The 18,767-nt window shown below is 31.7% G+C and overlaps 5 protein-coding genes across 5 annotated transcripts; all 5 read left to right on the top strand.

Annotated features, from left to right (window-relative positions):
* Window positions 1-67: 67 nt before the first annotated feature.
* On the top strand, window positions 68-2,612 carry HO173_011589 (uncharacterized protein; the record flags this gene model as incomplete). Its single annotated transcript, XM_037313469.1, has 6 exons — window positions 68-251; window positions 1,139-1,171; window positions 1,222-1,280; window positions 1,327-1,762; window positions 1,818-1,998; window positions 2,057-2,612. 6 exons carry the CDS (start codon window positions 68-70, stop codon window positions 2,610-2,612), a joined length of 1,449 nt encoding a protein of 482 aa, XP_037159654.1.
* A 423-nt stretch (window positions 2,613-3,035) lies between these two features.
* Window positions 3,036-3,748, top strand: HO173_011588 (uncharacterized protein; the record flags this gene model as incomplete). The annotated part of the gene is made up of 4 exons (XM_037313468.1): window positions 3,036-3,075; window positions 3,177-3,301; window positions 3,447-3,568; window positions 3,640-3,748. The coding sequence occupies 4 exons, from the start codon at window positions 3,036-3,038 to the stop codon at window positions 3,746-3,748; spliced, it is 396 nt and encodes a 131-aa protein (XP_037159653.1).
* Window positions 3,749-4,654: 906 nt separating this feature from the next.
* Window positions 4,655-5,158, top strand: HO173_011587 (uncharacterized protein; the record flags this gene model as incomplete). Its single annotated transcript, XM_037313467.1, has 1 exon — window positions 4,655-5,158. The coding sequence occupies one exon, from the start codon at window positions 4,655-4,657 to the stop codon at window positions 5,156-5,158; it is 504 nt and encodes a 167-aa protein (XP_037159652.1).
* A 74-nt stretch (window positions 5,159-5,232) lies between these two features.
* On the top strand, window positions 5,233-5,925 carry HO173_011586 (uncharacterized protein; the record flags this gene model as incomplete). The annotated part of the gene is made up of 1 exon (XM_037313466.1): window positions 5,233-5,925. The coding sequence occupies one exon, from the start codon at window positions 5,233-5,235 to the stop codon at window positions 5,923-5,925; it is 693 nt and encodes a 230-aa protein (XP_037159651.1).
* A 399-nt stretch (window positions 5,926-6,324) lies between these two features.
* Window positions 6,325-6,912, top strand: HO173_011585 (uncharacterized protein; the record flags this gene model as incomplete). The annotated part of the gene is made up of 1 exon (XM_037313465.1): window positions 6,325-6,912. One exon carries the CDS (start codon window positions 6,325-6,327, stop codon window positions 6,910-6,912), a length of 588 nt encoding a protein of 195 aa, XP_037159650.1.
* Window positions 6,913-18,767: the final 11,855 nt, after the last annotated feature.

The raw sequence follows: 18,767 nt of genomic DNA, 5'->3' as shown, positions 1-18,767 counted from the left end.
GCCAACGACTCCGTAAACCAGATCTGTGTACGTGGGTGGGACCTCAGGGAAGCTTCAATCGAACAACATGTTGTTCACCCTTGGAAAGCACGTTCCTCCGACTCTCCAGCTGGGAGGCTGGTACAAGTTCGATCATAGTCGCTGGATAGACCAAGGCCGTTCCTTCCCTTCGCAAGGCTCTTTAAGCGCTCTGTGGAACAAAAACATCGATAAGCGTGCCCAGATCGCAGCAGCTTCTCTGCATGGCTCTGGTACATAGATGTTCTTTCGGACTAAACGTATGTCAGGAGAGTCTTTGGTTATTTCACATGCGATTGGTACCTGCTTGTACGGTCCATAAGGACCTCCAATATCAGGACCTGGGGACTCCATCAGAAATATAGAATCGTCGAATTATTCAATGCTCCTCTGCATACCCTCATCCCATTGTAAGCCAGCCCACTTCAGGTCCTGATATAGCCTGCTCTCCGCATCATCCACAATCCTTTTCTTCGACTATCAGCCATGTGAATCGTTCCACTTCCTTGAGTCGATGTTTGGACCAACTTTGTCTGTGTCTTCAATCCGTAATACAAACTTCCCCCCGTAGCTTTTGCAGTTAGATAGTTGAACAACGCCGTACGTAAAGAACCCAAATGAAGATATCCTGTGGGTGACGGGGCAAACCGAGTCCTTGCTGGGGTTGTGGGTAGCTTCTGTGAAGGCCGCCTCTCTATTACATCTGGCTTGTTAGCTGTAGATAGGGCCCGGCATCTGCAACAGATCCAAGCTTTACTTCCAGATACAATGGTTCGCCTAGGCACCGTCATAACGTATCAGACCTTCTTAATAAGAGTCCTGGGCTTTTTGGTAGGGAGCAGCTGCTCAAGGAATCTGGGGACCTAGGCGGTTGACCTCTAGCGCGCTTTCTCCGCGCAGTGAACTAGAATTTTGTCTCAGGCACTATAAACCTTATTGCTTCCTGCTCAATCCCCGATTTCTTTCACACTCTTCATTCATATTACACCTACGCCTCAGAAGCAATCTCCTATGTGACACTTGAGATGACCATTTAGCCCACTGTGAGGTCTTCCATTAGACCCTCACGGAGAGTAAGTCTCTGCAGTCTAAAGGAAGATACACAGCTGACTACGAGCAGTGGATAGCTCTGCCGAAGACACAGACTTGTACGGTTAGCTGGCAATCGTTTCTGCGCTGTTACCTGTACTCATGGGATCATAGAGGTCTTAGAGGTTGGACGTGGTGCAAGCAAGTCGGAGATCAAGAAAGCATATCATAAGGTCCACTTTCCTATCTACTTTGGTTTTCTCAGCTGATAATGTGTAGGCAGCACTATCTAGCCATCCGGATAAGGTGGCCGAGAGCGAGAGAGCTAGCGCAGAAATCAAGTTCAAATCAGTCAGCAAAGCCTACGAAATCCTATACGATGATGACAAGAGACATTTATACGATACCCATGGCATGTCTGCATTTGACAGCGCTCATGGCAATGGTATGGGCGCAGGTCCCGATCTTGAAGAAATGCTTTCACAGATGTTTGGCATGGGGGGCGGTATGCCGCCGGGTTTCAGTGGGCCAGGACCGAGAAAGTCCAGAAAGGGTGATGATGAGGAGCATCCCTATCAGGTCACATTAGAGGATCTATACAAGGGAAAGACCACAAAATTTGCGAGCACAAAGAACGTCATATGTAACCACTGCAAGGGAAGTGGCGGCAAGGAGAAGGCAAAGGCAAAGCAGTGCGCTTCGTGTCAGGGCAAGGGTACGTTCAAGACGTTACGGGCTCAAAGAAGGGATCCACTGATACGCGATCACAGGCTCCAAGCAAGGACTACGGTCTATCGGACCAGGCCTGGTTACCCAAGAAACAGTCGTATGCGCTTCGTGTAAAGGCAAAGGAAGTGTATATGCTCAAAAAGACAAATGCAAAAAGTGCAAGGGTGAGCGTGTCACAGAAGCACGGAAGGTTTTGGAAATCTACATTCCAAGAGGTTCAAAGTTAGAGCCCTCATACTCCTACTCCTACCTTTTGTCGACTTTGCTGATCTTTCTGCAGAGAAGGAGACAAGATAACTCTGGAAGGTGAGGCGGATCAGGTACCCGATCAAGAGCCCGGTGACATTATCTTCGGCCTCGTGCAGACCGAACACGAGACATTCAAAAGGGCAGGCGCTGATCTGTTGGCGGAAATTGAAATCACTCTAGTCGAATCTCTATGTGGCTTTTCGCGAGTGATCGTGAAGCACCTGGATGGTAGAGGTCTCCACATCCAACATTCTCAGCCTAATGCACGTGTTTTGGAGCCGGGCCAAGTCATCAAGGTGGTGGGTGAAGGAATGCCTCACAAGAAAAGTGAGTTAAAGGGAGATTTGTACTTGGTGGTCAAGGTCAAGTTCCCAGAGCATGGATGGCTTGAAGACAAGCAGGTACTTGCAAAATTGAAAGAACTCCTACCGACTCCCGAAACCCCAATACAAGCTGACGTCGTTGATGATGTTGCTTACGACGAAACTGCCAACTTGAACGAGTTCGGAGCAAGTGCCGAAGGCGACGAAGGGTGGGTTGACGACGAGGATGAAGAAGAAGGCGAGGCTCAATGTGCCCAGCAGTGAGTACCGCGGAAAAGAAGCATCAAGCATCCAGCGTGCTCATGAACGCGAGGATTTCGCCAGACGCACATAGAGCACTGGTGAGAACGGCGTATAAGGACAGATGGATAGAGCACTCCCACCCACATAATTTGGCTCGATGAAAATCTGTAAAAATGTTCGTGGCTATCCTCTACTAAATATCACGCAACGAAGCCCCATTAGAGGTTACGAACATTAGCTGTGACAGATTTGCCCTAACCCTAACTTTGCTGGGAATTATCGCTTAACCACTAGCGCAGAAGCTAGTAGCACTTGAACATTGCCGTCCTTGAAATTCGATTCCAAACATCACGTTAACATCGATCACCTACGTCAGGGTATGTCTCCAACAACTGCGGGCACTCCTGATATAGATGGCTGCTGATGAGCCTTTGAGCGTTCCAGATGGCTGCCGCGAAAAAGCACATTAAGATCGTGAAAAAGCGTAAGTCAACCCGTTGTTCGAGCTTCTCACAAACCGCTCCACCTCCGCTACATTTTTATGGCAGCAGTCAATAGTGATTCTGCTGATCATTCGTTCTGCAGGCACGAAGCGCTTCAATCGTCACCAGAGCGACACCTACAAATGTGTCGACGCAAATTGGCGGAAGCCCAAGGGTATCGACAACCGAGTCCGCAGACGTTTCAAGGGTCAAGCTGCTATGCCTTCGGTATGTGCGTTTTGTACTATGCAACTAGTGCGTTATTGAGAAGAAACTTATGGGCACGAATGTTGCCTGCTTCTCAGACCGCCGAAAATATGGTCGGCAAATTATATTGCTAAGGAGAGAGGCTGATTGAAGTACCATGATTTAGATAGGATACGGTTCCAATAAGAAAACCCGGCATCTGATGCCTTCTGGCCACAAAGCCTTCGTTGTCCACAATTCCAGAGATGTTGACCTTCTGCTTATGCACAACAAGACGTTCGCGGCAGAGTACGTAAACAGACTTGCTCTTCCTTAATCGCGTCTTTTTGATTGTCGCATTGGGCGCTGACTGCAAACAGGATTTCCCATGCAGTTTCATCGAGAAAGAGAGTGGATATCGTTGCGAAGGCGAAGCAGTTGGGGGTAAAGGTTACAAATGCGAAGGCCCGAGTGACTACGGAGTCTTAGTGGATCATGACTATTATTTCGGGCAATGTAGTCTGAGACGATGAAAGAGCTTCATGGAAGTCAGTCATCCAGCTGGCGGTAACTTTATCCAATCAAGGTTACAAATGCCAGAGCGTCGTCTGAAATTACACCTGTCAAAATGCTCCAGGCATGTAGCTGGGCCACTGCTTACCGGAGGTCCCTTTGTGAGACTTATCTCCGTTACGATTGTGCTATCTTCCCTGCGGTCTACATATCTCCTGTACATGGATTTTCAGCAGCCAGGACCGAGCTCAAGTTATAGGGTTTTGGTGTCACGTTGGTCTCTGCATTGTCCGCTAAGGGTCCAGTGCATTTCCAACTGCGAGAAGAGAGTAGAGCTTTGCAGCATTTGGTTGGATCAAAACGCACCGTAGAACAATATCGTCGAAAATAAAGGCATCTTCGTTGTAGCTGTCCCGAAGACTTCGCACCGGTCTGCAAATGTCTGTAAATGCTTACAGCCAAAGGTGTGTACTTTTTAGCATGATTGCAAAAAGACGGAATATATATGTGCATGGTGACTCGATAAACAATAGAAGTAGAGTAAAGAGGAGACGACAAATCTTTCATGCTTGGCAGCCGACCGAGGTTAGGAAATGTTGGAATTCTTGGCTCAAAATTCCAACCGTTTCTGCGTCCGCTAGCATACTCCATAGGGTTTCCCCTGCCAAGGAATTCTGCAATACGCAGGTACGAGTACCAATGGTGCAACAAAGTAGAGGCACAGCTTTGTGCCGCATGGTATTTTGCACCCTCTTCAACTTTTATTCCTCCTTGTACATAAAAATGTATATCACTCGAGTGTCGTAATATGATTCTTGACCAAAGAATTCCCAGACCTTTTGATTTTCCCCCACAGAAGCAGCAGCATGATTCGAATCTAAGATGTTCTACTCACATCAAAATAACGACTTTTGGGATCGGCCCATCGTCTTCAGCCCCAAGCGCATCGTGCGAGTCCTCACTATCTGCGTGCTTGTCACCCTTTCTTTATTCACTGTGCTGTGGATCGCCCCGGGCAGGCGGCCTTCAAGAACCTTAGCGCCTTTGCAGGACAAGGCTGCTGATTCGACTTCTCACAGCTCGAGCCAGGATAACAGTCTTAAAGAATTGCAATATCCTTCTACCGAGAGTACGAATCTTAAAGAACCATCATATTCCTCCAGCAAGAGTTCGGACCTAGAGGAATACCCCCACTCCAGGGAAAGCTCAGACCTGAAGGAAGCGTCTTACCCTGAGGAAAAATCCGTCTCGAAGGAAAAGACCAAGTCTTCACACAACTTAGCGTCTCTTGCAGACAGCGGAACACAAGCAACATTCACAAAAACGCCATATCCCCCCTCCCTCCTGGTGATGACGAAGAATACATATCTATATGTATGGCTGTGAAGAACCAGCACGTGGACCTTCTCGAATGGTTTCCCCACTATTACTATCATCATGGCATTCGACGTTTCTATGTCATGGATGATGGAAGCCAACCACCAATTTCTATACTCCCCGATTACGGTATCCCTCGCTCAGCTATTACCTTTGTCTATATACCTCGCACCCCAATCGAAGAACGGCCCGAGCCGATGCATCACCATATTTACGGCGACATGTGCATCAAAGACTATGGCAAGCGCCACACATGGATGGGTTTTCTAGACGCTGACGAGTTCCTGGAGATGCGGAACGGCCAAACGCTAATGCAATGGCTACATGATTGGGAGCACAATGATACTGTCGGTGCCGTGGCTGCTCAATGGCTCACCCACAACTCGGCAGGATTACTTACCCGTCCTGAAGGCGGTGCCCGCAAGAATTTTGACAAGTGTGTCGTCAACGATCCCAATGGCGAAAACAAGCATGTTAAGATGTTTGTCCGTACCGAGCTCTTCCAGCAAGTCAACAATGTTCATCACATTGGAACGAAAGATGGGTACATGGAGGTAGGAGAGCATGGCGACCCTACCGGACCATGGAGAAATCCTGTCACCCATGAGAAATGGGCTCTTCACCATTATGGGATTAAGTCGCGGCAAGAATTCATAGAGAAGCAGGACAGAGGTAATGCCAACGCGCTTGCCAAGCCGATACCTCAGTCGTTGTGGGAGGGTGTTGAAAACATGGATGAAGTTGATTGCAAGGAGCTGACTGATTATTATCCATGATGCCTGGAGTAATCAAGTGGAGGTCTGATCTGTTTTACACAAAGCGTAAATTGTTAAAGGTGTTTGTTAAGGCTTTTTGACGTGAGGTGCAAAGTCAAATGCTTAAAGTCGTTGATGTTTTAGCGAGCAGTCGCCATACTTTCAAGTATCATTTTACCTAGGTGAGACAGATGTTTTTGACTTTTATGGTACTAGAGTTCATTGACATGAACCATCTGGGAAATCATGAAGCGACGATCTCGTTTCACAGTCACTATCCCGTTGTCTCTCGGATGCTCCCAATTATGCCACGCATTTAGAGTCAAGTGCGTAATACGATAACTTCTTCCGTCACGCTCGTCGCTTGTTTACTCGATATTCAAGAGCTGCGAGTGACTGTTGAGTGCGATTACCCGCAACATGCCTACACGAGTTCGCTCAGAAGAACTCAATATTATCACTATTGATCCTTCTCGTCTGTCTTTTGTACATCTTGTCAGGAAACGGCCACGGAGCGCGGTTCGAGACCAGCAGGAAGATCTTCATTTTCCCTCTTACCACCCCCACCACCACCATACCAGTCTAATCCCCCAAACCTACACCATTATCAGAGTTGATAGACCCACAATTCCTGATGACTTGATCCTCCTGGGCTCCATTCTCAGCAAAAATACGACAACGCCTGACGCAATCACGTCCCCCAATGGCGTCTACAAGTTAAACCTGGGAACAAAGGGCCGCCTACGGCTGACGCAAAATTCGCTGACGGATATGCCAAAGTGGTTGATTATGAACGACGGCTCCAGTGAGTTTTCATACTCGGTCTGGTTAGAAGAAGACGGCCGCCTCAGCGTGCGGCTTCGGGAGCTTGGCTCGGAGGAGTGGAAGATCAGCTGCCTCGTCTCCCAATCCGGCACCGTCTTCCGCGGCGGCCAGTTCTTCTACAAACATACCCTCAAAACAGGCCACGACGACCACTATGTTCTCTGCCCTCGGCCTGACACATAGCTGCCCGCCAACCTCCCTGGAGAGCCACTGGAGCAGGCGCAGGCGCTCGCCTTATTATCCCGCATCCCAGAATCAATCGAGCGATACATCACTACTATGATTGCGCTTTTTCGCAAGGCGATCTCGTTGATGGCGCGACGGACCAAGTCGCTTATGGGTTATGCTCACTTTGCTCAACCTGGTTCTTCATTTTCGAAGTAATCTTGCCAATGGAAATCAGTAGGCTGTGTATCAAGATTTCAGTGGTCGTCATGTTTTAAGCGCACGGGCTGAGGCAAGGGATTGTTCCTAGCAGCAGAGCTGTTCTCGGGAGTGTCATACTGCCTACTGGCTTGCGAGTCGCGGCGTGCACTGGGAGACGAATTGTAATAAGAGCTCTTGGTTTGAGGGATATTGGTCCGTCTGTGACTATGAACGGCCGTGAGCTGTGTTCAAATCCGGGTGGCTGTGATTGGACGACTAGCTGCTTTGATCCTCGCTGTTTCACGAGAACCTCGCTCAATAGAAGCAAAAGTAACGGACGATGCGGACCAGCCGCCATGAACTCCTACTTGTGCTTCTGGACTGCAGCCCTCGCGGGAAATCCGGAGACATAGAACACGACAAACAGATACATCCTCCACCACTCAAACAAGCATAACATCACCATAAACCGACCAGAATCATTGATTAAGTGCACTCTCACTTCTATGAGTGCAATCTCATGGGGAAACGCTCCTCGGCAGACAATAACGGTTATATCGAAGTTGACGACCAGGAGATTAGAATCAAACTGAGTAGAAAAGATGAAGATTTAATACAGACTTTAGCGTTGTTAATTAATTGTTAAATTATTTATATATACTTTTACTTAGATTATAAAGAGTAATTATAGATTACTATATAGATATTATATACTTATAAGAGAAACTTTATCTAATCTTATTAAATTTAAATAAAAATTCTTATCTTTCTTATCTTTACTATATTATAATATATTTTATTATTTTATTTATATTTATATTTTATATTTTAGTTTAATAATTTTCTTTATTTATTTCTAGAGAGTTAATATTATATAGTTATACGAGTAAAGATTTATAAATTAAATTTATAATTATTTTTTTAATTATAGAGCTATCGAGTAAATTTGATAAGCGAACTTTAATAAGCGATATTTGAATTTCTTACGCTTTAATAATTATAAGACTAAATTTAAAAAAAATAAAATTCTAAAAGCCTATATTTTATTCTATAATTTAAAAAAAAATCTCAAAATTTTAATAGAAAATAAAAAAGTTATTCTAAAATTAAATAATATATATCTATTTTTTAATTAGAGCTATTCGACTATCGAGCGAACTTTAATAAGCGATATTTAAATTCCTTACGCTTTAATAATTAAAAGATCAAATTTTATAATTTTTTCATTATTGAAAAGCGTAAGCTGCGGGCTATAATTTAAAAAAAAAATCTAAAAATTTTAATAGTTATTAAAGAGTTAAAAGTAGAGTAAGAGATCTTAATAATTATAAATACTAACTTATTTACTCGCGATAATTTAGTCGATCTAATTAAAGAGCGTAGCGAACTCGAATTTATAATTAACTATATATATAAATTTAAGATTTTTTACTTTAATTCTATCTTATTCTATTATATATATTAATAAGTAGATTTATAAATTAAATTTATAATCTATTTTTTTAATAGCTATTACGCGTATAGTCTCTATTTATTAAATATATAATCTTCTCTTTATATTAGATATACGTAGTCTTAAGAGCTTCAAAGTTAATAATCTTACTATCTATAGAGCGATTACGAGTAAATAAAATTCTTTTTTTCTTCGAGAAGCTTCTTCTATATATACTCGCTTCTTAATATAAAAGTATATTATAAAAGCTATATATATAGATAAATGAATTACTTATCTAGTTAATAATATCTACTTATTAATATACTCGTATATTAAGTCTATTAAGTCTTATAAGATTAAATTTTATATTAGATATTAGAAAAAGAAAGAAAGATAGCGTTCTCGCTATAGCTTAAAGTATAAACTTTCTCTTCTTAAGAACTTTAATAATTCTTTCGCTTCTTTTTAATATTATCGTAGCGGATAATGATATAATCGCGAGTTAACGAGATTCGACGATATTATTAGAATAAGATTTAATTAATTCTTTAAGAGTAAATTCGACGATAGTATTAAAATAAGATTCGATTAATTCTTTAAATCTCGAATTTTAAATTCTCGAAGTTAGCGAAATAACGACTTACGATACTTTTCTTATTAAGTTAAATAATTATTAAGAAAGTAATTACTAAGAAAGTAATTTTACTTTTAAGACTTTTATTACTATTATATTATAACGTTTTTCTTATAAGAATATTAATTTTATATATATTCTTTTATATTCTTTAATAAAATCTATAGCGAAATCTAGATTCTTAAGTTTATTTAATTTAAAAGTTATTTATTTTATTCGACTATTTAGCTAAGATAGCTATTTTAACGAAGATAATATTATATTTTCGTAATTTAGCGTAGCTTAATCTAGCGTAACTTAACGTATAATTACTTTCTTCGTTTCTTTATAGCTTACTAGCATCTATTAATTAATTATATTAAGAAATATCTTTCTTCTTCGTAAAACTCCTTTTTCGAAGTATATATATGCTTCTTATATCTGTAATCTTAATAATTAATAGCAATACGAAACGACTTAAAAAGAACGAAGTCTCGATCCACAAGACGAGATCTAAGAAAGAAAACACTACAATCGAAGCTGAATTCTTGAGAAAGACTACCGAGAAGCCGAAGTCTAAGAAATCTAAAGTTAAGTACCCAAGTAATAAGGTGATAATTAAGAAGAAACCGACTTATCAGCTATTCGTCTTCAAGAATTCGAATTCGAAGTTAAAAGTTAAGAAAGTAGATACTTATAATAATTACGCACGCATAAAGAAGAAGATCGACTTATTAAAGAATACTCTCTCGAAAACGTAGAGAAAGCTAATAGCACTATTAACGGCGATAAAAATAATTTATAAGATAATTACTTTACTCTTAACTTAGTATAAAAGTGTAATAAAACTTATTAAAGACGTTATAAAACTTTCGTCTTTTCTAAATTAAGATAATAAGTAAATTAAAGATAGAAAGGTCGATATAGAGAGTATTAAGGATTATTAAAGTATTAATAAGCTATTACTAAATAAGATTCTCGAAACTTTAAATAATATATAAGAAATCTTCGCTAAGAAATATCTAGATCTAATAATTTTAATATTTCTTTATATTAACGACGAAAAGTCTTTTATTAAGTTCGAAGAGTGAAAGAAAGGATTTTTCGTTTTTAATACTACGACTAAGAAAAGCGTTTAAAATCCGTTATATCTAAACCTTTATACCTTCTTTTTCCTCTCTTTTCAATTCGATTTCTTTTACGTCGAACCTTTATACTTTCTCTTTCCCTACTAAGATATCTATCTCAGATATGAAAAAGCTCGAGTATGGAGTAAAAGAATGCTACGACTAAGGAAAATACTCGAAGTCTATTCAAAAGGACCTTACTCGAACACTTTCACGCCTAAACCTTTATATCTCCCTCTCTGCTACGACTAGAGAAAGCATATAACTCGAACACCTTTACGCCTGAACCTTTATATCTTCTCTTTCCTCTCTCTACTACGACTAAGGAAAGCATATATCTTTCTTTCTCTATCTTAAGAAAAGCGCTTAAAGTCTATTTGAAAAGAAAACGCAAGCACCCTTTTCACTCTTTTCAATTCGATTACACTTTCATATCTAAATCTTTATATCTTTTCTTTTCCCTACCTTAGATCCGATCTAACTTTAGAAAAAGCTCGAGAATATAATAACTTTTATAAGAAAGAGTAATTATTACATTTTTATAATTTAGTATAGCTTAATCTAGCGTACCTTAGCGTCTTAATATATAACTACTTTCTTCGTTTCTTTATAGCTTAAGAGTTTCTTTAATTAATTAATTAGAACTATATTAAGAAATATCTTTCTTCTTCGTAAAACTTCTTTTTCGAAGTATATATATACTTCTTATATCTATAATCTTAATAAAGATATTCTATCTAAAAATCTATAGGGACTTAAACTTATAAATTACTTTTATTTAAATATATATAAAATATTACGCGAAGGCCTTTATAAAGAGAAATTATATTAAATAACTTTATTAAATTAATATTAAATTAAATAAATTAGAGATAAAAAGAAGTAAATAAAATAAAGAAACTATTTAAATAATAGATTTAAACTCGCTAATTTATTTTAATTATTAATATCGCTAATATCTATATTCTAATTTTTTATAATATTATTTAACTTCTTAATTATCTCTATTACTCTTCGCTTAATCTAACTTATTATTATAAAAAAATTAGATATTAAATAAATAGAGTTTTTATAAATCTTTATTTAATTAAGAAACTCGCTTTAAAGATTCTTAAATATTTATATATTATATTTTTTAATTTAATATCTCTTATAAAGATATAAAACTTAATTTATAAAAATTTACTTTTAAATTAAAGTTTAATAATAATTTTAAATAATATCTAAAAATTAATATATAACTAAATCGCTAAAATTATATAAAAGACGAGTAAAGGCCTATGAATTAAATTCATAATAATTTTTTTGATTAGGGCTATCGAGTAAATTTGGTGAGCGATCTTTGGTGAGCGATATTTGAGTGCCTTGCCTTTTAATAATTATAAGACTAAATTTAGAAATTCTTTTTTTATCTGAAAGCCCATATTTCGTTCTACAATTTAAAAAAGAAATCTCAAAAATTTAATAGAAAAAAAAAAAGTTACTTTAAAATCAAATAATGTATATCTAATTAAGACTATTCGACTGTCGATTTAAAAAAGAAATCTCAAAATTTTAATAGAAAACAAAAAAGTTATTCTAAAATCAAATAATGTGTATCTGATTAAGGCTGTCCGGCTGTCGAGCGAACTTTGGTGAGCGATATTTGAATTCCTTGCGCTTTAATAATTATAAGACTAAATTTAGAAATTCTTTTTTTATCTGAAATCTCATATTTCGTTCTATAATTTGAAAAAAAATCTAAAATTTTAATAGAAAACAAAAAAGTTATTTTATGTGTTAATAATATATATCTATTTTTTTAAATAAGAGAGACGGGGTAGGGTGAGATTTTAATGGTTACGAACGCTAATTTATTTATCCGCGATAACGTCGATCTAATTAAAGGATATAGCGAATCTAAATTTATAATTAACTATATATATAAATTCAAGATTTTTAAGCTAAGTTCTATCTTATTCTATTATATATACTAATAATATTTTTATAAGAATTAAATAGTAGTCTAATAGAGGATATTCTATTATCTTTTATTAATACTTTTTAAATTAAGATTAAATATTATAAAAGCGATTATCTTATTAATAATCTTTATCTTAAATATCGAATTAGAGATTAATCGACTTAAAATAATAAAAAACTCTTTTTATATCGCTTTCGATATTATATACTTAATTTATATATAAAATAAAAATTAATTAATATTATAAATAGAGTATAGCTATTATTATATTAATATCTAAATAAAATTAATCTCTATCTAAATCTTCTTATAAAATAATCGTTAAAGAAGATTCTTTATACGCGATATTTTAAACTTATTATAAATTACGAGTAAAGGCCTATAAATTAAATTTATAACCGTTTTTTTTAATTAGGGCTATCGAGTAAGTAGATAAGCGATCTTTAATAAGCGAACTTTGATAAGCGATATTTGAATTCCTTGCGCTTTAATAATTATAAGACTAAATTTCAAAATTCTTAAAAATTCGGAAAGCATAAATAGTATTTTAAAATTTAAAAAAAAAATCTCAAAATTTTAATAGAAAATAAAAAAGTAATTCTATATATTAATAATATATACCTATTTTTTGATAAGGGAGGCGTGAAAGGGCGAGATTTTAATAATTACGAATACTAATTTATTTATTCGCGATAAGTTAGTCGATCTAGCTAAAAAGCGTAGCGAATCTAAATTAATAATTAGCTATATATATAAATTTAAGATTTTTAAGCTTAGTTCTATCTTATTCTTTTATATATACTAATATCTTATATTTTATTTATTAAGATTCTTAATTTATAGCGATATTAATAGATAAGAATAAAACTCTTAATTCTATCGCTAAAATTAATAGCTTTTAATCTCTTATCTAAGATTATATAAAAATATAAGATAAGATACTTAGTTATTAACTATGAAGTTACTATAGAGAAAAGAGCGACTAGATATAAATACGCTAAGGCGTATTATATAACTATATTATATAACCGCTAAGACGCTAAGAGTTATATAATTCAAATTTTAATATTTTCCTTTATACGTATTCTCTTATAGATTAAATCTAATAAATATAAAATTTAATATTAATAGTATTAAAATTAAATAGATAAAATAAAATAACTTAGTTAATTTTTATTAGATTATTAAAGTAAGTTAGTATTAAGTAATTAAAGTAAAGTTTAAACTAAATTATTAAAATAAATTAGCGTTAAATAGTAAAAATAAAATTAATATTAAATAGTTAAGATAAATTAGTATTAAATAGCTAGCGTAAAAATATACTCTCTATATCCTCTATACTCTTATTTCTTTATATAAATAAAATTTAAAAATTTAAAATTTAAAGTTTATAACGTTTAAAATAGAGTAGATAAAGTAAAAAGTTAAAATTTAAAAATAACTATATTAAACTATAACTCCTATTTAAATATAATCTAAATTTTACTTTTTATTAAAAAGCGGTTTTTTAAAAAATTTATTTTTAGACTATCTAGTATATATTAAAAATCGATTAATTTAAGATCGAAGGATATTTATAAGAATAATTAAAATAATTAAAAGAAATTCTTCTAGCTATATATCGTCGACTATAAGATTTCTATAAGAGTTATTTTAAATAATTAATTCTTAATAATAATAGCTAGCGACGATAATTTAAAGATATAATATTTAAGATATTAATAACGAATAGATATAGATTTTTTAAAAGAGTTTTAGAAGTTTTAATAACGATAGCGGTAATAGCGCTAAAGAAATAGCTATTTTAATATAGAAATAGCGAGTTCGTAGAGTACTAAAATAGCGGTTTAGCGGGCGACTTAAATAGATTATTAGTATATATAAAAGAATAAGATAGAGCTAAGCTTGAAAACCTTGAATTTGTATATATAGTCAATCATCAATTTAAATTCGCTACGCTCTTTAACTAGATCGGCTAAATTAATTCAATAACCCTCTCGCGCTCTCTTATTAAAAATTTATATATAGAAGTCTTATACTTTAAAGTACTCAGCTTGCGATATATATAGTTACTTTATAATTTCTTAAATTATAAAGCTCGCTTTATACTTTCTAACGCTATAAAAATTATAAAGTTTAATCTACTATTAATAAATTAAATAGATATTTAAATATAATAATTATAGTAGTTATACTAGACGTATCTAAGATAAAATAATAATTCTTTCATCTATTTATATAATTATTCTTCTTTTATTATTTTATTATTTTATTAATATAAATATAATTATTCTCGATACCTTTCGCGAAAATATTATTAAATACTTTAAATATATATATCTCTTTTATTTATCTTTTAGAGTCTTTATTAATACCTTTAGACTATCTCTTAATAAATTTATTATTACTAATAATCGAGATTATAAGCGAGTTTAATAGCTATCTACTACTACTTATAAATATATTAAAAAACTTTTAGAAAGAATTTAAACGAATATATTCTCCTCTATAGATTTCTTTTAAATTAGCGATAATACCTTCTTACTTAATAATACTATTTTTTAAAACGCGTTTTCCTCCTCTATTCGTTCTTTATTACTCTATTTTAATTATATTTCTTTTATAATTCTACTAATCTACTAATTATAAAAATATATTCGTTCTCGATACCTCTTATCTAAATATTGCTAAATATCTAAAGTATATATCTCTTTCGCTCGTCTTTTAAACCTCTTATTAACGCTTTTAGATTATTTTTTAACGAATTTATTATTATTGATAATCGAGGCCGTAAGCGAGCTTAATAGCTATCTATTACTACTTATAAACGCGTTAAAAAACTCTTAAAAAAAGCCCGAATAGATTTATAGCTATTATTTTTCTTTATATACTTCTTTTAAACTAGCGATACTCGACTAGCTACTTAATTAATACTATCTATTCTATTAATTTAATAATCTACTTAATTAGATCGTTAACTAGTTACTTAATTATTCACTTAATTAATTATTTAGCTAGTTATTTAATCTAATACTCTATAAGAGAAGAAGTAAGAGAAGAAATTATAATAGGTAAATGCGGAGAATACTACGGAGAATACTATGGAGAAATTAAGCGGTAATAAGATTATCATCGTTAAGAATACGACTTAGCTCTTTAAGATCTCACATTATATACTCTCTACGATTTTATATTAAATTATTATTTAATAAGCGTAGAATACTATTATGACTTAATTTATTATTTCTATTATATTAGTATAATATATTACTATAATAACGTTATAAGAGAAGAATCTATTATAATAATTATAGTTAATTAAGCCTCTATAGAAGAAATATTAAACGATATATATTTAGATAAATTAAAATAATTCGATATCTTATTCTAATAGCTATTTTATTATTCGAAAGATTTTATTACGATAGAAGATAATATGAAATTTACACTACTAATTAGTATATTATCTATGAAAATATAAGATAAGATACTCAGTTATTGACTATGAAGTTACTATAAAGAAAAGAGTAACTAGATATAGATACGCTAAGGCGTATTATATAATTATATTACGTAATTACTAAAACGCTAAGAATTATATAATCTAAATTTCAATATTCTTCTTCGCATATATTCTCTTATAAGCGAAATCTAGTAAATACGAAGTTTAATACTAATGATATTAAAACCGAATAAATAAGATAAAAAACTTATCGATTTTTATTAGATTATTAAAATAAGACTAGCGTTAAATAATTAAAGTAAAATCTAAATTAAGTAGTTAAAGTAAGTTATCGTTAAATAATAAAAGTAAAATTAATATTAAGTAATTAAGATAAGTTAATACCGGGTAGCTAGCGTAAAAATACACCCTTCTATATTCTCTATATTCTTATCTCTTTATATAAACGAAATTAAAAAATACGAGATTTATAATTCGCGATATTTAAAATAGAGTAGATAAAGTAAAAAGTTGAAATCTAAAAACGACTATATTAGACTAAGCCCTTATCAAAATTCGATCTAAATTTCACTTTTTATTAAAAAGCGGTTTTTCGAAAATTTTATTTTTAGACTATTTAATATATATCAAAAATCGATTAATTTAAAATTAAAGAATATTTATAAAGATAATTAAAATAATTAAAAGAAATTTTTCTAGCTATATATTATTAACTATAAGATCTTTATAAAGTTATTTTAGATAACTAGTTTTTAATAATAATAATTAATAATAGCGATAATTTAGAGATATAATATTTAAAATATTAATAATAAATAGATATAAATCTTTTAAAAGAGCTTTAGAAATTTAATAACGATAATAGTAATAGCGTTAAAGAAATAGTTATTTCGATATAAAATAGCGAGTCTATAGAGTATTAAGTCTAATATAATAACTTAATAAACGACTTAAGTTAATTATCTATAATATAAAAACTAATAAAATAACTTTTCTAAAATAAGCGATAGTAGATAGCTCTTCTAGATTTAGATATAAATATAATAAAATAACTTCTTTATAAATTAAGACTATATTAAAGTAATAGCGAGATTAATAATTATTAAGAGAGTAAATAAATATAGCTTTTATCTTAAAGGCGTCTTAAAAAATAATAAATTTATCTAAATAAAGGGCCTTAATAAATCTATTAGCTATTTATTTATTAATAAGAATATATTATATATTTATAATATTATTATTAATCTTTTTCTATATGAAATAATAAATAATATTAATATATTTAATATAAGTATAGAATTAAATATTCTTTATAAAGATAATTATATTTTAATTATTATTAAAAATAATAATAGTTTTAAGATTTATATTATTAAGATAAAGAAGTTAATTAAGTAAATTCTTTAGCTAAATCGCTTTCTTAATAATCTATATTTAATTAATATACTTTATTTTATAAATAAATAATATTATAATAACTTAATACTTAGATAATTAACTAATTACGCTATTTTTTATATTAAAAAAATAATTAAATATAAATCTTTAAATCGTATTATTAATCTAATTAAAATTAATATAATTAATAAATTCTTAAAGAGAGCCTTTATATACGAGTTCGTAGTATACTATATCTCTTAAATATCGAAAGATTTAAATAATTATATTTTAATATATTAAAATTAAATTAATTAAATAATAATTTATTAATAATACTATATAAGTAATATTAAGATAAATATTAAGTATAATATATATAAGAGATCTTATCGCGGATTAATAATTTTTTTATAATTTCCTTAAAGCGATATAATTCTCTTCGACGAAAGTTAGTTTATAATTAATTTTAAGAGATATTAATATTAAGATAAGATTTTAATAATTAAAATAATTTAAAAACTAAGTAATATAAATCTCTTATTTTAGGCGAAGAATATTATTATAATAATCTTTTTTAATAATTATATCTAAGTAGTAAATATATAATTCTAAATTTAATATATAAAACTTCGTATTAAATCCCTTCTTAATCCGCTAAATCTCGATTTTATTAAAATTAATAATTAAGATATTATTAATATAAAGTATTATAATAGTACTCTCTTTAAAGTTTATAAATACGCTATTATTTAATTCGATAGAGAGAAGACTTAGCTTCTTTATATACTTCGAGAAATACTAATATTAGACTTAAGAGAATTACTTTAAATTATAAAATATCTTATTTAGCTTATAAATCTTAATATTATCTTTATTAAAGCTATCGAGTTAATATATATAAATCTCTTTTTTTATATTACTATATAAAAAGATAGTTTTAATATTTATTTACTTTAGATTTTAATTTAAAATAATTATAAACGCGAAGATCGCTTTATAACTTATAGGCTTTATTATTAATATAAAAGTATTATAATAATTATAACTCTTCTATTATTCGAATTTTTAAATAATTTAGCGTATCTTATAGCGAGTAATTTCTTTATCGAGGCTCTATTTTAAGATATAAATCTATTTATCTTTTAGAATATAAATTTTAAAAGATATCTAGATAAAATATTAAGTATTATTATTTATAAGAGATTTATATTTATTTTTTATAAAAAGTTTTTAATTTATTCGAGATAGCTAATTAGATATAGCCTACTCGTAAATAATAAGCTTAAAAATATTTAACTTATTAATATAATTTATAAGTAAAATAAATATTATAAAGATTTTCGAAAGAGAGTTAGAGGATAAATTCTATAGATTCGAAATTATAAGATTTGAGTAATTATATAATATTCTTTAAATAGCGTTTAACTTATAATCTTTATAAATAGCTTATATAACCTCGATAATAGTAAATATTAAATCTAAATCTAAGAATAATAAATTTAAATTTAAAGAAATTTCTTATATAAATAGCGTAGATTAAATTATTAATATAAATATAAATATAGTATTTAATCGAGTAAATTAAGAAGTCTATATTAAGAATACTTAAGCTAAAGACTCTTATATAGTTAATTAAATTCGTTATATTAAAGACTTTTATATAGATCTTTATAAAAACGCTTACTTATTAA

This window comes from Letharia columbiana, assembly GCF_014066305.1.
Source record: "Letharia columbiana isolate WasteWater2 chromosome Unknown Sc0000064_s0, whole genome shotgun sequence".
Lineage (NCBI taxonomy): Eukaryota > Fungi > Ascomycota > Lecanoromycetes > Lecanorales > Parmeliaceae > Letharia > Letharia columbiana.
This window is presented reverse-complemented; position numbering and strand designations above follow the sequence as displayed.